Source organism: Pteropus medius, unplaced genomic scaffold (assembly GCF_902729225.1).
Source record: "Pteropus medius unplaced genomic scaffold, Ma_sr-lr_union100, whole genome shotgun sequence".
NCBI classification, from domain to species: Eukaryota; Metazoa; Chordata; class Mammalia; order Chiroptera; family Pteropodidae; genus Pteropus; species Pteropus medius.
This window is the reverse complement of record NW_024340692.1, coordinates 22,917,260-22,934,403: the sequence shown is the minus strand read 5'-3', so window position 1 is coordinate 22,934,403 and position 17,144 is coordinate 22,917,260. Positions and strand designations below refer to the sequence as shown.

Here is a 17,144-nt window from a genome sequence, read left to right as displayed (position 1 = left end):
GAGCATATTTTCAGGTGCTTGTTTGCCATCTATCTATCTTCTTTGGTGAGGTGTCAGTTCAGATCTCTTGCTTATTTGTAAATTAGGTAATCTGATTTCTTTTTAGTTTTAAGAATTTTCTATCTGTTGTGAATATCAGTCTTTCATCATATATGTGTTTTGTAAATATTTTCTCCCCAAATGTATTTTATGTTTTCATTCTCTTAACAGCGTCTTTCTTGGAGATGTTAATAAGTTTAATGAAGTCCAACTTTTTCTTTCATGAATCATGCTTTTGGTGTCATATCTAAAAAGTCATCACCAAATGCAAGGACACCTAGATTTACTACTAAATGTATCCTTTTTATTGTGGTAAAATATACATAACATAAAAATTTACCATTTTAACCATTTGTAAGTGTATAGACTAATGGCCTTAAATATATTCACATTCTTGTACATCTAATAAATGTATTTTAAATATAAATTTTTTAATTTCAAAGTAAAATGGATTCATTTTGAAACTTTAAAAATACAGAAGAGTAGAAATTATACAGTAAAAATCACTCACAATCCTCTTTCGAAGATATAGCTATTGGTATTTTGGTATAAAACCTTCCAGACACACACACACACACACACACACACACACTCTCTCTCTCTCTCTCTCTCTCTCTCTCATATATATATATATATATAATTAAAAAAACATAATTAGGATCATTCTGTTCACATTGTTTGATGACCTACTTTTTTTATTAACAATGTATTTTATTTCACATTACATTTTTTACTATCATTACTTATTTTTGATATAGCATGGTTATTCGTGGTTACTTCATATTCCATCATGTGGATGTAGCGTAATATATTTAGTCAATTCCTTAATATTTGACTCTTGGATTGATTTCTAGAAATGTCATTACTAAGTCAAAAAAACATACATGTTTTTCAGGCTTTTCTTTATTTATTTACTTAAAATATTTTTTATTGTCACCAAATGGATGTTCAGAAAAGTGATGCCAATTTATAAGATAAGAGCATGCCCATTTTTTCATACTGTCACAATGCTTGACAATTAATTAAAAAGGAAAAATAAGTCTCCACCAAACAAAAATGCATCGGTACAAGATGGGAAAATGGGAGGAGCGGTTATATTCAGCAACCTGAAGATCAAAATTAAAATAGTTGCTTTCTAAAAGCATCAGAAATGGAAGAAATTTAAAGGCTCAACTGAGAATACAAAAAATTAGGACCATCTCCTTAAGGAAAGCCTTATTGCATTAGTCAGTTAAAAGTATTCAAGTTTGACTTTCTTGGCTTAACCCATATTTCTTAACCTGTATTTCAAAATCTCCAGTGTTTGAAGCTATATCTTTTTCTCCAAACTGCTGAGCCATTATGCACCAAGGCATGGGAAATGCTAGTTTCTGCCTTTCTAACCTGTTGAGGGTCCTAATTACAGTTACATTCTCAATGATTTGGGCATAAGGACATAAAGACACAGGGGACAATTTGGCAGCAGTCGCTATGGGATACCTGCATCATTTTCAACCCCTGCATGAGTCTTCTTGATTGATGAGCAGGGTTATTCTTCTATTATGAATGATATTTATCACATGCAAATTGGATAAATCACAAAGTAAATTATAAATTATAAGACTTCCTACTTTTGGTCAAGTTAGTTGAATTGACTACCAACACATAGAAGACTGCCTCTGAGGGCATTATTTTTTTTCTATTTCAAAGACTTCCAAAGATTTGCAAGAAATTAATCTTGAAAGTCTCCCTGGAGATACAGTATTTTAACATTTTAAATTTTCTATATATGTCAAATATTTATAATATATACATCCTCTTTTGCAAAGCGAGAATTTATAATGGTTCTTATAGTTAAACATTTTTTTATTTTTGCAGAGGGAATAAAACATTGTAAGGAATCTAAGTAAAGTTCTAGGGATCTTCATAATCACATATTGTTAGGATGTGCAAGCACTTGATATTTGGCATGTAGCTACCAAAATGATCCCATGCAGACAGGAACCGAACTACATGCTTATTCAGGTCACATACCTCACTAGAATCTGTACCAGAACTAATCATGATATTGACAATGAAGCCCATTCTGATAACCCTAACCTTTTGCAAATCAATTAGGCAGCTTACTTGCTGAGTATACTGTTAATTAGCAAAAATGTATCCCATATTGGAGAATGTTTATAAGTCACACTTTTTGTTTACGCTGACATGACATTTGTATGGTGCTATATAGTAAAATAAATGATTTCCACAGAATTTACTTGATTATTCCCCACCCCCTACTTTAGATTTGATAAACTACATCTAAGTGAGAAATCTCTTCCTTTAGAAAAGCTTATTACGAAGAGAAAAACCACAAATTTCTTTCTTGGTGACTTAAATGTGAAATTAGCATTTTTCTGAAGCTTCATAAGATCCTCCCAAATCTGAACTATGTTTGAAATGAATATAAAGCGAGTGCTTCTTTTCTCCTGTCATTTTTCAGGTATAATTGCTGAAGGTCAGGAGCTACACCCTGCACAGTCCCAAAGGCAAAAGATGTTCTAGAAGTACTTAGGGACTGTAAAGAGCCTGAGAAGGCCTTCCAAAAACTAAGATTCCATCATTTTGTCATCATCACCAGAACGAGATGCTGGGGTGGTGGTTTTCTTACCTTAAACAAATGTCCCCAAATATTCGTATCTGAGATTAACATGGCTCACAATGTCATTCAGCTGTTTGACATTTAAAACTATAAATCTGGATGCACACAGATGCTTTTTTTTTTTTCCCTAGGACACTAAATCATGACAACGCTACTTTTTTTGCCACCAACTATCTAAAAGTACAAATTTGAAGGACGGTTAAGGTGGCGACCCTAATAGCCTGGGCATACTAGAATTCATCCTATTTGGTCATGAGCTCAAGGTGCAGCTGTTGTGGAGTTTCTCTAACTACACCGTCCCCCAGAATCAGTGCCCACCATGGCTCTGCTGCTCCTTCTTCATGCTGGTTGGAACAGGACTTCCGGTCTGCAGAAACTTAAGTACTACTGTAGGTTCCAGATAAAAGAGAACTTAGGACTCCAGGTAAGCTGTGGTTAAACATCAAGAATCTTTCCTCCCTTCATAGTGTCTCCTCTTTAGAACTTAGCCTGGTCATTATCTGGCAGCCACTGCCAGTACTCACCAAGGTTTCTGGTTCACCCCTCCTCCTAGACACATGGCCTCTTGAAGTTAGATATATGACTTGCTCTGCACAAATTTCTTTTAAACCGTTTATATTTAGGGGTTGTTTGTTACTATAGTAAAATTTAGCCTAATTTAACTGACACAGCTTCCCCTAAATGGGATTTGTGCTCCAGATTATTTATGCATTTATTTGAACCCCAAGTCAGAACTTTTTCTCATTCCGTAAGTATGATCCCAGGCCAGGACCTACTTCCTTGCTTCCTCGTCTGACTCTTGCAACTTCCTGATCTTGCAGACCAAATCCCTGCCTCTGAACTCTAGCCTGGCTAAACTTATCAACAGATCTTCCATGTAATTCCTACCTACCTAATACCTCAGTAGCTCTCATTCTAGATTCCCCACAGTTTGGTCCTTCCATTTTCTAGAACTGTAGCCCTGTAGCCCTGAATGGCCACAGATCCTACTGGGCCTTGTGGATGCCACATCTGATCAACATTTGTGCCTTTTCGATCAGTTCTAAGCCGGAACTGCTCCTCCATTGCACACTCAGTGTCCACCAGTGGTTATAGGCCTGGCTCTTGGCTCCCTCTGTTCTGTTTGCCCTGTACTACCAGGTAGCATTCCTTTCAGAGTAAATACCATGTGATCAGTAGTGGCCAGGTGGGAAGAATGAGACATGAAGACTAATAGATCATGGTAAGAATCGGGGAGTTTATTTAAGATGAAGAAACAGGATCATCTCTTTTCTATGTTTTGGTAACTTTTTAGTTTTGAAATATGTCTGTGAAAATATTCTCTAAGATGATTTGAATTCTCTGTCCCAGTTATTACAGTTCTGCCTGGAATGGCAATTCAGGGATGCTCAAGAAGATTTCAGCAAAGATGTTTGTGATAAAGCTATTTATAATAGCAAGGAGAAAAAGTCAACTCTTAAATATGCACCAATGGGAGAAAGGTGAACATAAGTTATTAAATGTTCATATGATAAAATAACATCACGTTGTAAAATATGTAAGGATAAGAAAAAATAATAGATTACTAAATAAAAAGAGCAGACATTCAAAATGGGATGTGCTACCTAATAATCCTGTGCTTTAAACATTCATATTTTTATTTGCATAAAAAATAGACAAATGGTACATAGCAAAATATTTCCCATGCTGAACTGCAGAGTAATTTTATTTTCCTCCTTTATACTTTTCATATTTCCCAAATTTTCTGTAAGCCTGTGTTATTTTCCAATCACAAAATAATGTTATGAAATATAAAAAGCTACATGGTTTCTACTGTTATCCTGAGATCTAGAAATGGGGATTCCATGTGTGTCCTTCACAATCATGTATCCTCGGGTTTCATTAACATATTTCTCTTCCTTCCTTCCTGCCTTCCTTCTTTTTTTCTCTCCCTATCATGCATGCTCATCTTTCTCCATTTTTCACAACCAAAAGAATAATTAATGAAATTACTAACTACTAACAAAATTCAGAATACAATATGTGGGGTTCTAGAAATGTTATTTATGGGGATGCATATTAATATTTATATATTAATATATTAATATTTATGGGGAAGCAATTTTAATGATTTAAAATTTTCATGGTTATTTTTTTAAAAAACTCACTTGTGTGTAAAGCTTTGCAATAATATGACCTTGTGGGTTTTTCTTTAGGCCCAGAAAGGTGTTGAGGAATGCAAAAAAAATTACAAATGATTAACTTTGAAGAAATCTACAGTTTTGGGGAACTGCTTTTAACTAAATCCAGAACTAGAAATCACTAAACTGATCCTGTTTTGGAAGAAAAGAATTGTCAAGCACAAGCTGCTTTTGCTCCCTTCTTCCAAAGAGCACATGGGACCATTAGCGCCCAGCACAGGAATGGCCTATCTCCAGCTCTGAGGACCAAGCCAGGACTTCCGGTTGAGCCAGACTTTCTGGCAATCAGCATCAGGTCACTCTGTGCTGAATCTCCCTTTGAGGTCATGCACCAGATTTGGTCCCTGCCCCTGAGTACTGTTCTGCTAACCTCCCTCGAACCTAATTCCCCAGCCCTGGGCTTGTCGCAGGAACTAGACCTAGGTTCCAACCTTTTTGCCTGTGGTCAGCTTTTCTGATCTTGACTCAAGTCATTCCAATCACAGACTCCTTCCTCTTTTTGTGTCCTGCCTTGCTACAAAATGGGAGTTGGATGAATACATGAATGAGTAAAAATGATGAAATGAATGAATGAAGTTTTTTGAACCGTGAGCTCATGTGGCTGTAATGCTTGAACACTGTGTAATACTAAACTGCCTTGGACAGGACTTACAGGAGGATCTGTCTTGTCAGACCTCAGTGGCCAAACTAGCATGACCCTCCCCACTTGCTGCCCAAACCTCTCTTATTATGCTAATACCATGCCTGCCAACTCCAGTCCTAAGACCTGTCAATAATGGTGCCTATGGTTACCTCAAATAGTTTAAGGTTAAGCCATTCAGTGACATAACAGCAGCCTTTGCAAGACATGTCTACTAAATTGACAAATGTGGTCTGAGAATAAATAAAATTCAAATAATTTGAATATGACGTATTGAGGACACGTGAATTATTTTCGTGCTATTTTACCAATATTCTGCCTTTCATAAAGTCAGAGCACCAAAGCCAACATGGATCAACTTGCCATTGAAGTATTCTTCATGGAGAGGAAAAGAGAAATGGTTCAGAAATCCTCAGATAAACTTTCTTTTTCTAGTCTTGCCTTGAAGAAGTTTAGGATCTGCAGTCCTGGAATTGCAGTTAGTGGAATTGGCAGCCCTGCGCCCTTCCCTGTGGAAAGATATACACTGGAATAAATACCTTTGGCACAATGACATAGCTTAGGTGGCATTTCAGAGCCAACAACAGGCACCTGAGCAATCTGCCATCTCATTGACATTCCACCACATGCCTCAAAATTCTCCAGGCAGGCCCGACTAAAATTCTTACAAGGCATGTACTTCAGGTAAGTTCTAACTATAATTGAGGTGCATTTGAGTGATTCCAAACCTTCAGATATTAATCACTTGGCAGGACATAGAGTCCAAGAGAAATGGTGTGTGATAACTTTAAAAAGATTTAAGCAGTGAATGGTCTGAAAGGGTTTTCTGTGAAATTGCTTTACCCTTACTTAACTGGCTCTTAGCTTTTAAAATCAATTGACATGTACTGCATTTAGAGATTTTTCCCTACAAGTACAATAGCAAAAATACGCGCGTGGCCTATGGCTAGATAAGGTAGATAATAAATAGGACTTCCTATCTTCCTGGGGAGCAATTTTATATTTTCCCTGAGTAATTGCTAACGTCTTTCCCCTGATCCCTGCAAAATGTCACTGTTGAGATCTAATCCTCATGCAGCTGAACAAACTGATCCTTTCCTTAGCTCCCTGTGAATGAAAGGGAAGGCTTAGCCAGTAGGGTTTTTATTTGCTTTGGGCAAGCTATACCCCTAGATGCAGAGTTAAAAAGGTGTTTCAAATCTTCGGAATGAAGTTTTAGAAATATAGGACAAACTCAAAATGTAGCCAAACTATGGGTCTTGTGGATTTGTGCTAAAAGAAAGCCTGGAATATTTTAGATGTATTACCAAGTAGACTTTTCACTGAGTTATGGGCTTTATATTTCATTTAAACTCTAAAATAAGATGACTTTACATTTTTAAAAATTAGCTTTATCTACATGGCTTATTATACAGTTAAAAGTGTTTACAAATGATTCGTAGACAGATGCATAGGTTTATTTAAAAGTCTGAAATTATTAAAGCTTCAGAGTAGTTCATAATGAAGAAAGATTACAGTTAGAAGAAAATCACAAATATTTTGACACCAAACCATTTCCATAATTTTTAAATCAGTACTTGTAGTTTAACAAAGATGAGAGGAATGAGACTTTTCATACATTGCTAGTAAAAATATAAATTGCTACCAACTTTCTAGAGAACAATTTAGCACTATATATCAAAAGCCTTAAAAAGCATGTGTGCTTTGGACTAAATTTGAATTTATTCTAGGGACATGGAGATACCAACAAAAAATTTGTATACAAGGATTGTTCATTGCAGCACCATTCACAATGATAAAGAATTGGAAACAATATTAAAATCCAGCAGTTCAGTATTATTTGAACATATTATAAATTCATACAATGGAACACTAAGCAGCCACTAAAATAATTTTCGAAGCACATTCAGTGAATTAAAAAGAATTATGGGAGGAACAAATAAATAAATACATAAATATTTATTTTAAAAGTAGTACTACACTGGAAACAAATACCCATCCATAATGGACTGGTTGAGAAACTGGGGAATCTACAATGGAAAACTACATGGTGTCAAAAAAGTGCATGATACGGACTGATCTCTGAGAAATATCATGAGTAGGAAAAGCAAATTACAGAATAGGTTGTATAGTAGGCAATCACTTTTGTAACTAAAAGACTTATGTATATGTTTATATATATGTAAATGCATAGCTATTTCTGGAAGTCTGCCAAAAAACTAGTAGCACTGCTTGCCTCTGGGGAAATGAGAGGTGGGTTGACAGTGGAAGGGAGACTTCTGTAAAATTTTGTTCTACTTGAGTGTTTTTCCATATGCTTGTGTAACTTAAAAATAAATAAATACCAGTATGTACAATATGATTGTAACTGTAAATAATCTCATGTCTATCCATCTGAATAGAAAAGCCTCAAAGCCTAACAAATATTATAAACAAGGGTTATCTTTGGGTTTTAGGATTATGGGTAATACTCATTTTTGTCTACTTATTTTCCTGTATTTTCTGAGGCTCCTCCCTCCTCCTACCGGACAATCAATATTGATCTAAAAATTTAAGAAAATAATGAGGGGAAAAGGGAAATGAAAAATATCAAAAGGTCTAAAGGGACAGTAGGCAAGGGACAGGACCAGCTGGGTTTCAGTGATCACTGAGCCTAGTGCTGGCCCTGTGTTAGGCGGGACTGGCCTTACTTCCCAGCCGGAGTAGGTAATTATGGCTGCATTGTGCACCTGCTAGCTGAGGTCTGCACATATGTAATTCATTTTATTACTATAGTTCAATTGTTCTCATCTTGCCTGCACATTGAAATACCTGGGGGTATAAAAAAAAATACTAAAAATATGCTAAGCTCCACCCCAGACCAATTACATCCAAATATTTGGGTTGCGAATCTAGCATCTAGTATTATTTAAAGTCTCCCCAGGTGATTCTAATGTGTAGCCAAGGATCAGACCACATTTTAACCCATGGCTTTGATCTTGTTGAAAATACAAATATTCCTGCAACGGTGCTGTGATTTATTATCAGTAGGTTATGGGCTGCCTAAGAATAGGTCAAAAATGAAAGGGACCACTGACCCTTTTTCAAAAAGATAACAAGTTCTGAGACTAGAAAAGGTGGAGACCAAATATAACGTCCCCCAGGAATCTTTCAGTTTAAAGGCAGTGGGGATCAGGAGTAGAAAATTGTGAGAAAACCCAAGTTCAAGTTCTGCTTTTGCCACTTCCTGGCTGTAGAACCTGGATCAATTTTTAGGTAATGACTCCTGCCAGAAAATGTGCCAATTAGATCAGCTCAGAGGTTTCAAAAATGGCCCGAAGGAAGAGGAAAGAGGAGGAAGTGTGGGGATTCAATGTCACCCCTCCCTAATTGTTACACCTGTACCTTCGCCCTTTTATAGACTGGCTTTTGAGTACACTTTAAGAAATGATTCCTGGATTTAAAAGAAATTCAGGGATCACATGGCTTCCTAGGTCTCTTTATTCCATAGTCTTTGCTTTTTAATGTAAGCCAAATAATGAGCTGAAAATATGTAACATTTACTGCATTTTTCTTATGATTTTGGTGGTTTGATTTTCCTGATACCATGCGTTTTTGGAGTGGCTGTGGAAGCTTCAGCTGCTTCTGTTTGAACAGTCAAAGGCTCTTCAAACCAGTTCTTTGTTTCGGTTCCACAGGCAGAAATCATGTATATTCTTAAATTGTAAAAAACGGATAATCCTCTACAGCATGATACTTCTTCAGAGTGATAAATCCTCCACTTGTATGGCAATTCATGTTTAACTTCTATACCTAGGTCAGGAAAAGGTGAAGCAAGTGAGACATTTGCCTTAGGTGCAAAATTTAAGAGAGTGCCCAAAATCTCAGTAATCAAGATAAATCATATTTTAAGTCTAATTTTAAAAAAATTAATGGAAAAATCCATGAAGAACAAATTAATAAAATTTTAAATAAAAGGGGAACCACTGATAGTTCTGTGCAGAGCATATTGGAGCCTAAGGCAAAAAAAAAAAAAAAAAAAAAAAAAAGGAAGAAATAGTGCCTCACTCAACTCATCCTATTCCAGGCCCCATTCCATATGGTCCAAAGTACTCCAAATCTAGTTCTTAAGAATTTGTATAAGGATGAAAAGGTGGAAGTATATTGACAAATTTAAAAGGGACCTTTAGAAATTTCTGTGGCTTAGATTTTCATAGGCCTAAGAGATTGGAAAGGAAATAAATAAATAAAATGAGAGAAACTATTATATCTAATTTTGTGGTCAGGAAGAGATATTTTATATTCCTCTTTAAAACTGAAAAGCTACTGGCTTTCTTATGTCCTGATAAAATTCGGAATGGCAGATTAAAAATGTACAAGGATAATAATTAATTGAAAGGTTAATATTAAGACCATTTCAATCATTAAGAAGACAGCACAACAGACACTTTACTTATGTATTTTTTATCAACATGTGCTGTGTATCATTAATTTATCACACACTGAGCAATTAACTTTGACTACATATTGTGTCATGATCTCCAAAATATAACATGCACATTACTTGAAATGAATTTGTGTTAGGAATATCAGCTTTCCTATAAAGTTGATTTAGGTGGATTTAACAGGTGTTTCCATCTGGGTTTTGAACAAAAATGTTGCATCCCAGCTTTCTTGATAGCCTAGTGATGGCTAATTTTCCTTAGTGAACTCATTTGAGGCAAGATTTTGAAGCACAGGGCCAAGGAATGTTTTAGAAAGGTAGCCAACTTTGGTGGGTACCATCTGGCTAAGGAAAGAAAGAAAAGAGGCAGACTGCCATGTGGCCAATATGTGGCCTCTTTAATTGGAGGATCTCTTTTTCATTCATTCCACACATGTTTTTTAAGCATCTACTCCATCCCAGACACTATTCTAGGTGCTAGATTTAGGAGTAAACAAAACAGACAAAAATCCCTTTCCTTATTGAGCTTTACATGAAACATCATCAGAGGAAGACAAGTATAATAAGATAAATGATTATTTGATTTAGAAACATGGAAACAAGGACTGGGAAAGAAATCAATTGCCTTAACTACCTTAACTGATTAATTCCCAAATCCACTCCCCATTCTGCTGCCTTAGATGGTCCACCTGGAATGCTCACAGGTACAGAGTGTTGTTAAATGGGGAGTATAAATTGGTCCAGGTTTTACAGCAATGGGGAATAAATCAGATGGGGAGAATGGTTGTCATCTGGGAATATAGGCCTGAGATTCCCAGGTCTTGACCAGGAACTGAAACCCTGATTTCTGTATGAATCTCTTGATGTTCAAGTTTTGATAGCTAATTCAAAATTTTCAGTAGCACCGTTAAGGCAAAAGCAATACTTCTTCAGGTCAAATACCATCCTTGGTCTTAGGTGGAAGTCCAGCAAAGGTGGAGAGTCTTAGGAGACAGGTAACTCCACCTTGCAGTAACACTCCAGGGCAGGAAGGAAACTTATACTGGTTAGTTATCCTCGATCCTTTAGATGCCAGAAGGATTTGGATCACAATGTGGGGTGACCTGATACCTCACTGTCTGATTTTAGCATTCATTCATTCATTCATTCATCAAACATTAGTAAATGGCTTTGGTGGTTGAAACCCTGGTCTACTTTGCTTAAAAATCATTCCCATCTGATAAGCCACTTAGGGCCTTTCAGTCTAGTGGGACTCGGATGGCTTTTACACTGTGAGTACAATGCTTCCTGTGATAATGCTGACCTTAGATAAATACAAAATACGTGCATTTGATTAGTCAGAGGATCACTTGGAAACATTTCTGAGGGTAATAATGGAAAGACGTCATTGAGGTACTCTGCCTCATCTAGAATATCAGTTTGGTGGCTTTGCAATGTGGGTATTTTCTCTTTCAGAAGAAGGTGTTCTGTTTCACACCTGGTTTTTCATCTTCCACATGTTGACGGTAAAACCCTTTCTTTCAACTAAGAATCATAATCTTTCTGCTGTTATAAAAACTTTCCTCTAGGTGGCGCCATTTGCAGCTCTCTAAGTCTCTCTGGGCCTGCTTGCCTGCCTTCCATACCAGCAAGGCCACTTTACTCCTTGGTCAGACAGCTGTGCCAGCAAGCTGTGCACAGAGGAGCTCTTTCCCAGCTGTTGTAGGACCTGCAATGCTTCAGGCTGACTTATAATTGGTCTTTCAGGTGACCATCGTGTGTCTATCCATACATCTTTGGGTTGCTTTGAATGCTGGCCAGGATAACTGCTTTTTTTTTTTTCAATTCCTAGCAATCCATTCTCTTTACTGTAGATTAGCAGTGAGTGTTTCTCATTTTGCATTGTTGTTTATTCTTTTATGCATGTGGACTGTCTGCTCAAATAGATTATTAAGCCTTTAAGGGCTTTGTGTGCCTCAGGCGTCTGGCCCGGCGCATTGCCTGGCACAGGCAGTTTGTGAGTGTGTCTGCTGTGGATGGAGGTTCAGGTATCCTTTTCTTTGTTCATCACTTACTGAGTATCTGTTCTAGGATAGGCACTCTTTTGGGTGCCCAGAAAACAGTTATAAAAGACAAAGTCTGTGCTCTCAAGCAGCTCCTAATCAATAGAGAGAGAGGCAGAGATAGACAGAGACAAAGAGAAATAGACAATTACAGTGATGTGCATGCTGTGAAGCAGCAATGCCAAGTGACTCTGAGAAAAGGAGAGCGGGCTTTTCCTTCCCCAGGAGCTCCTTTATGGCAGTGCAACCTTTTTCACTCTTTGACTCTAGGATTACTTCTAGAGACTAAACGATGACTTGGGCCACCTCCCTCCCCTGCCCCCCCCCCCCCTCCTGAAATTCCATCTAAAGGACAGGGTGGTTATGATCAAGGGGTAGGAATCCATCTCAAGATACCATAGAAGAGGTGACAGTCTTCCCATTTTCCTCTGGCATTCAGTGTTCAAACTCCTAGGATTTTGTGGTTTGCTTTTCAGCTATCAAGTAATTGCCCTGGAATTCTCAAAATGGTTTATCATCTGTCTGTCTGGAGTGATTTGGAATGCCGATTTACTACTTTAGTGGTACAGATATATTTATTGAAAACCTATTCATTCTTTAAGGTGTACCCAAATGTCCCATTTCCTGTGACATCTTCTCCAGAAGAGAATGAATTGTTCCTTTCTTTTTATACCTTTATATTGTTACTTCTATCCTGACTTTAATACAAACTGATTTCACATTTTTTATTATAGCTGTTCAGAACCACATGCCTTAAGACTATATACTTACTGAGGGCAAGGACCATATAATATTTGTCTTAATATCACTTCCTGCACTTTCGCCTTATTTACACATAATAGGCAGTGGATAAGTAATTGTTTGATTTAATGAAGTGGGACTTTGTAATACGATCCACGTTTAGTTGCGTATTTTAGAGTATTTGCTTAGAATATTTGCTTCTAGAACATGGTCAACAACTTCAGTAGTTTCTACATGGATTTTTGTTTGCTTAACTTAGGTTGTATGAATATTTGCTTGGCAAATGCTTTCCAGATATATATATGCAAAGCTGTCTGATAGCAATGGGCCCACACTTGGACTTTTGTGTCCTTCTTGACATCCGTATATATAGCTTTATCACTATAAAGTGTTGATTTTCCTTGCTTCCTGATTTCTTCTCAATACTTGAAGGCACATCCTCTTATTGGTTTGTCTTATCCACTCAAGTATCTACTAAGTGCCAAGGAGTGTCCCTAATGTTGGGGATACAAAACAGACTTTGTATCTATAGTGTATTGAAACAGTTTAATTCCTTCCATCAAAAAAATAGGTCCATTCAGTCAAAATGGATTACCTGGTAATTTGATGGCACAGTCTTAGAGACATTTTCAAAAATCTCAGAGATCCTTGACTAGGAAACCCAGACACTAGAAACTTCCTGTCATCTGGTTTTCTGGCGTTTTGTATCTCTCTGGAACCTATATATATAGGTTAATATCGTGAGATATGGAGCAGGGAGCAGAGCATGTTGAGCATATATATATATATATATATATATACAATGAGTAGTGTTTGGCCGGTCATATTTGAACGTATAGTTATATTATATATGTATATAGTATATATAGGTTCCAGAGAGATACAAAACGCCAGAAAACCAGATGACATCTTCTAATATCTATCTATCTATCTATATATATATATACGTGTATATATATATATATATATTAGAAGATGTCATCTGGTATCTATCTATCTATATATATATATACACGTATATATATATATATATATATTAGAAGATGTCATCTGGTTTTCTGGCGTTTTGTATCTCTCTGGAACCTATATATATATATATATGTATATATATGTATATATATATAATTAGAACCTATATATATATGTATATATATACATATATATATTAGAAGATGTAAACTTATAATTAACTTTTCGCCCTGAAGCCATTTAAAATTTCTGCATATTGAATTTAAATCTTTAATTTCATTAGTCACTTAATTTAAAATTTTAATTTCATAGCAAGTCTAGTGGCTTTCTGTAGACATTCACATAAAGGGGGTGAAGTTTGTCCTTTCTGCTCTCCTGGCCAAGGTGAAATTTAATCATTTTCTAGGCCAAATATCCTTTAAAAAGGGAGTCTCAAATATAGATCTTATGTCTGATGACTTGTTGGATCTAGTCCTGAGAGAGGTGGAGGTAATGGCAAATGAAAGAAAGTAGTCGCACCTCTGTCATCTAAGAACTCTACGTGCATTCTTGACCTGTAGCAATAGTACCGTCATGACCTTACTTTACACTCTGCATCAGCAGGTTGCATAAGACACATCTCAGAGAAAACTAAATGTGAAAAAGGGCTTCCTTTCGTAAAATACAATTTACTTTTAAGACTTCAGGTTCCATTGAGGTAGGAAGCAATATGAGTTTCACCTCTTGTAGCTATTAAACCCATAAAACCTGAATGAGCACGGTTTTGTTTTGTTTTGTTTGGCCATTATCAGTCCTATAGCACAACAAAATATGTAAACATGTTTAAGTACAAAGCCCCAGTGGAGTGGAAAAGCAAAATAATAGAAAAAATTTGTTGGGGCGATCTTGGTTTTCCCATTTTTCTATTTTTTTCTTTCTTTTTCTTTTCTTCCACATTATTTTGCATTTTCCCAGCAGTCATCCGTAATTCAGTCTCGGTATAGAAGAACAAATTCGATTACTTGGCAGTTAAACGTCGTGTGCCTTCTCAAAAATGAGAGCTTCTGAAAAACAAAAACAACGTCAATGGAATGAAAAGTTGGAAGCTATCAGGAAGCGCTTGCAAACTTGGGCATCTTCATTTTTCTGCTCAAGATTTAGATTTATATGTCCAGCAACTTTGCAGACAGTTTCGCTTATTAATTCCTGCACCTCCCCCCGCATCCCCGCCCAAGGGAACCAGTGACAATTGTTTCTCCTTTCTAGTCGCACTCCACGACTGTATCTGATTTTCTACTACTGAACTGAGATCACAGGTGACGAGAGATACTTTCTAATCAAATGGCGTTTTAGAAATAGGAACGCGAAAGAATACAGAAGTGGCTGCAGAGCAGCCCCGCGAGGGGATCGGTGCTGCCCGGGAGCCGGGAGAGAGAGCGCCGCGGCCGCCTGCGGGGCGCTGGGCAGGGTGTGCGCGGGGGCAGCCGGTGCAGGGACTCGCGGGGCCGAATCCCGCGGCTTCCCGGAGGGCCGAGGCCGCGTACCGGGCCCGGTGGGCTGAAAGGCAGGCAGAGGCCGCCATATTCCTGCTTTACCACGCCCGGGCGGCCGGCAGCGGCAGGTTGGCGGCGGCCCCGGCTGCACCACGGGGACCCGCCCACACCCCCGCCGGGGGCGGCCGTGACCGCTGTGCCCGCGGGCCCCGCAGAGGGCGCGGGAGCAGGAGGCGCCCGCAGAGCCCGAGGGGCCCGCCCAACCCGGGAGCAGCGCGGGCGAGGCGAGAGCCGCACAGGGAGGCGCGCGCGGCGGCTGCGAGCCCAGGAGAGCCTTCCAGGAGGGGCTGGGCGGCACCGCCTCCCGCTCCCTCCTCCCGCGCCCGTTCCCTCCTCCTCCTCCACCTCCCGCCGCCGCCGCCGCCTCCCTCCCGGATCTGTGCTCCAGTTCAGAGAAAGAAGAAAATGTGTGTGTGTGGCGAGGGGGAGGGCGCGCACTGAGCAGCCGCTCCGCGCCTGGCAATCGGGGCCGGGGGTGGGCGCCTGGCGGAGGCGGAGGCGGAGGCGGAGGCAGAGGCGGCGGGGCGCGCGGCGGCCGGGCGAGCGGTGGGCGCGGGCAGGGCGGAGGGCGCCCGGCAGCCGTGTCAGGCGGCGGAGGGGGGCGGGCACGCCGGGCACGCCGGCCGCAGAGAGCCGTCGGCGGCCGCTCGCTGCGGGGACGCCCCGGTGGATGTGCTCTCGCCGCCGGGCGCAGGGCTTAGGGGAACGGCGGCGGCGGCGGCGCGGGGGGCGAGGCGGGCCACCCGTTTCTGGGGAAGGAACCCCGAGCGTCTGAGCAAGGCCGGGCGCGGCGGCCTTTCCTCGCGCGCCCCCCGAACCAGCTCCCGCGCCCGCCTCCCGCGCCCATCTCGCTCCGGCCGGCGGCCCCAGACGTCCGCTCCCGCCGCAACCCCGGCCCACCTGGTGGCCCCGGCCCTGGCCGCGGCCCCCGCGGCTGTTCCCCGAGCTCGTCCCAGACGCGCGCCCGGGCGGCGAGGGCTCGGCGGCCACCACTGCCTCGGGGGAGCGAGGGCGGGAGGGTGTGTGTGCGCGCGTGTGAGCAGGGGGTGCCGGCGGGGCTGCAGCGGAGGCACTTTGGAAGAATGACTCTGGAGTCCATCATGGCGTGCTGCCTGAGCGAGGAGGCCAAGGAAGCCCGGCGGATCAACGACGAGATCGAGAGACAGCTCCGCAGGGACAAGCGGGACGCCCGCCGGGAGCTCAAGCTGCTGCTGCTGGGTGAGTATCGCCCCCGGGCCGGCCTTCGCGGGCCCTGCCGCCGGGCCTCGGCGCCCCCTGCCCGCCACCCCGGAACACCCAGGGCAGTTGCCCCTCGCGGCCCCCGCCCCCGGGCGCCGGCCGCAGGTACCTACCCTCCCCCGGCGCGCCCCCGACCACTACCCGCACCCATAGGGGCGCGCGTGCTCGCGCATGTGTACACACACACACACGCACACGCACACGCAGAGGGGTCGGGCTGCCCTGCCCCGGGCCTCGGAGTATGCCTTTGGGTGTTTTTGAGGACCGTGCATTCGGGGTGCGCGTTTATCTGCTGTGCATCTGATAAATGGCAAATCACTTTGGAGAGGCCACGGGGTTAACAGACGGGTTGAACTTACAGTGTCGTGGCCGCGGCGCCCCGTGGGGTGGTGGAGTGGGGAGCTGTGTACATATGGCCCGAGGGTGACGAGCGGAGCCAGGGCACGTTGGGGGATGGCGTGTGGTGGGGTGGTCAGTGTGTATCGATTATCAGTGCGTTTTGGGGTCAGGAGGAATCGGTGGGACGGTGGGCAGAGCCGCGACTGGATTTCCCAAGGAGTGATGATGAGAGACCGAGTGGTTGGCCCTCTAAAGAAAGGAAGCTCGTGTACTGGGGGTGGGGGCGGGGAGGCAAGCCCAAATGTGTCACACAAGTGCTGTTCTCTAGCCACCAGACCACCGAAAGGAAGGACCCCAGAAGAGTTTCTTGACCAGGT

The 17,144-nt window shown here is 41.1% G+C and overlaps 1 protein-coding gene and 1 long non-coding RNA gene across 5 annotated transcripts in view; both read left to right on the top strand.

Annotated features, from left to right (window-relative positions):
- LOC120588447 (uncharacterized) overlaps positions 1 to 7,841 on the top strand; it is a 106,877-nt gene extending 99,036 nt beyond the window's left edge. For 2 of the 4 annotated variants that reach the window (XR_005649269.1, XR_005649251.1), the window contains 3 exons: positions 2,794 to 3,086; positions 4,013 to 4,143; positions 4,858 to 7,841. This is a non-coding gene — a long non-coding RNA (uncharacterized LOC120588447). Of the gene's footprint in view, positions 1 to 210; positions 393 to 2,793; positions 3,087 to 4,012; positions 4,144 to 4,857 lie in introns of those variants that run through there. The other 2 variants (XR_005649292.1, XR_005649259.1) reach the window with 1 other exon arrangement.
- Positions 7,842 to 15,737: 7,896 nt separating this feature from the next.
- LOC120588271 (guanine nucleotide-binding protein G(q) subunit alpha) overlaps positions 15,738 to 17,144 on the top strand; it is a 270,517-nt gene continuing 269,110 nt past the window's right edge. Inside the window, exon 1 of the mRNA XM_039845612.1 lies at positions 15,738 to 16,407. Within this exon, the coding sequence (XP_039701546.1) occupies positions 16,272 to 16,407 (136 nt within the window). The 5' untranslated portion in view covers positions 15,738 to 16,271. The remainder of the gene's footprint in view (positions 16,408 to 17,144) is intronic.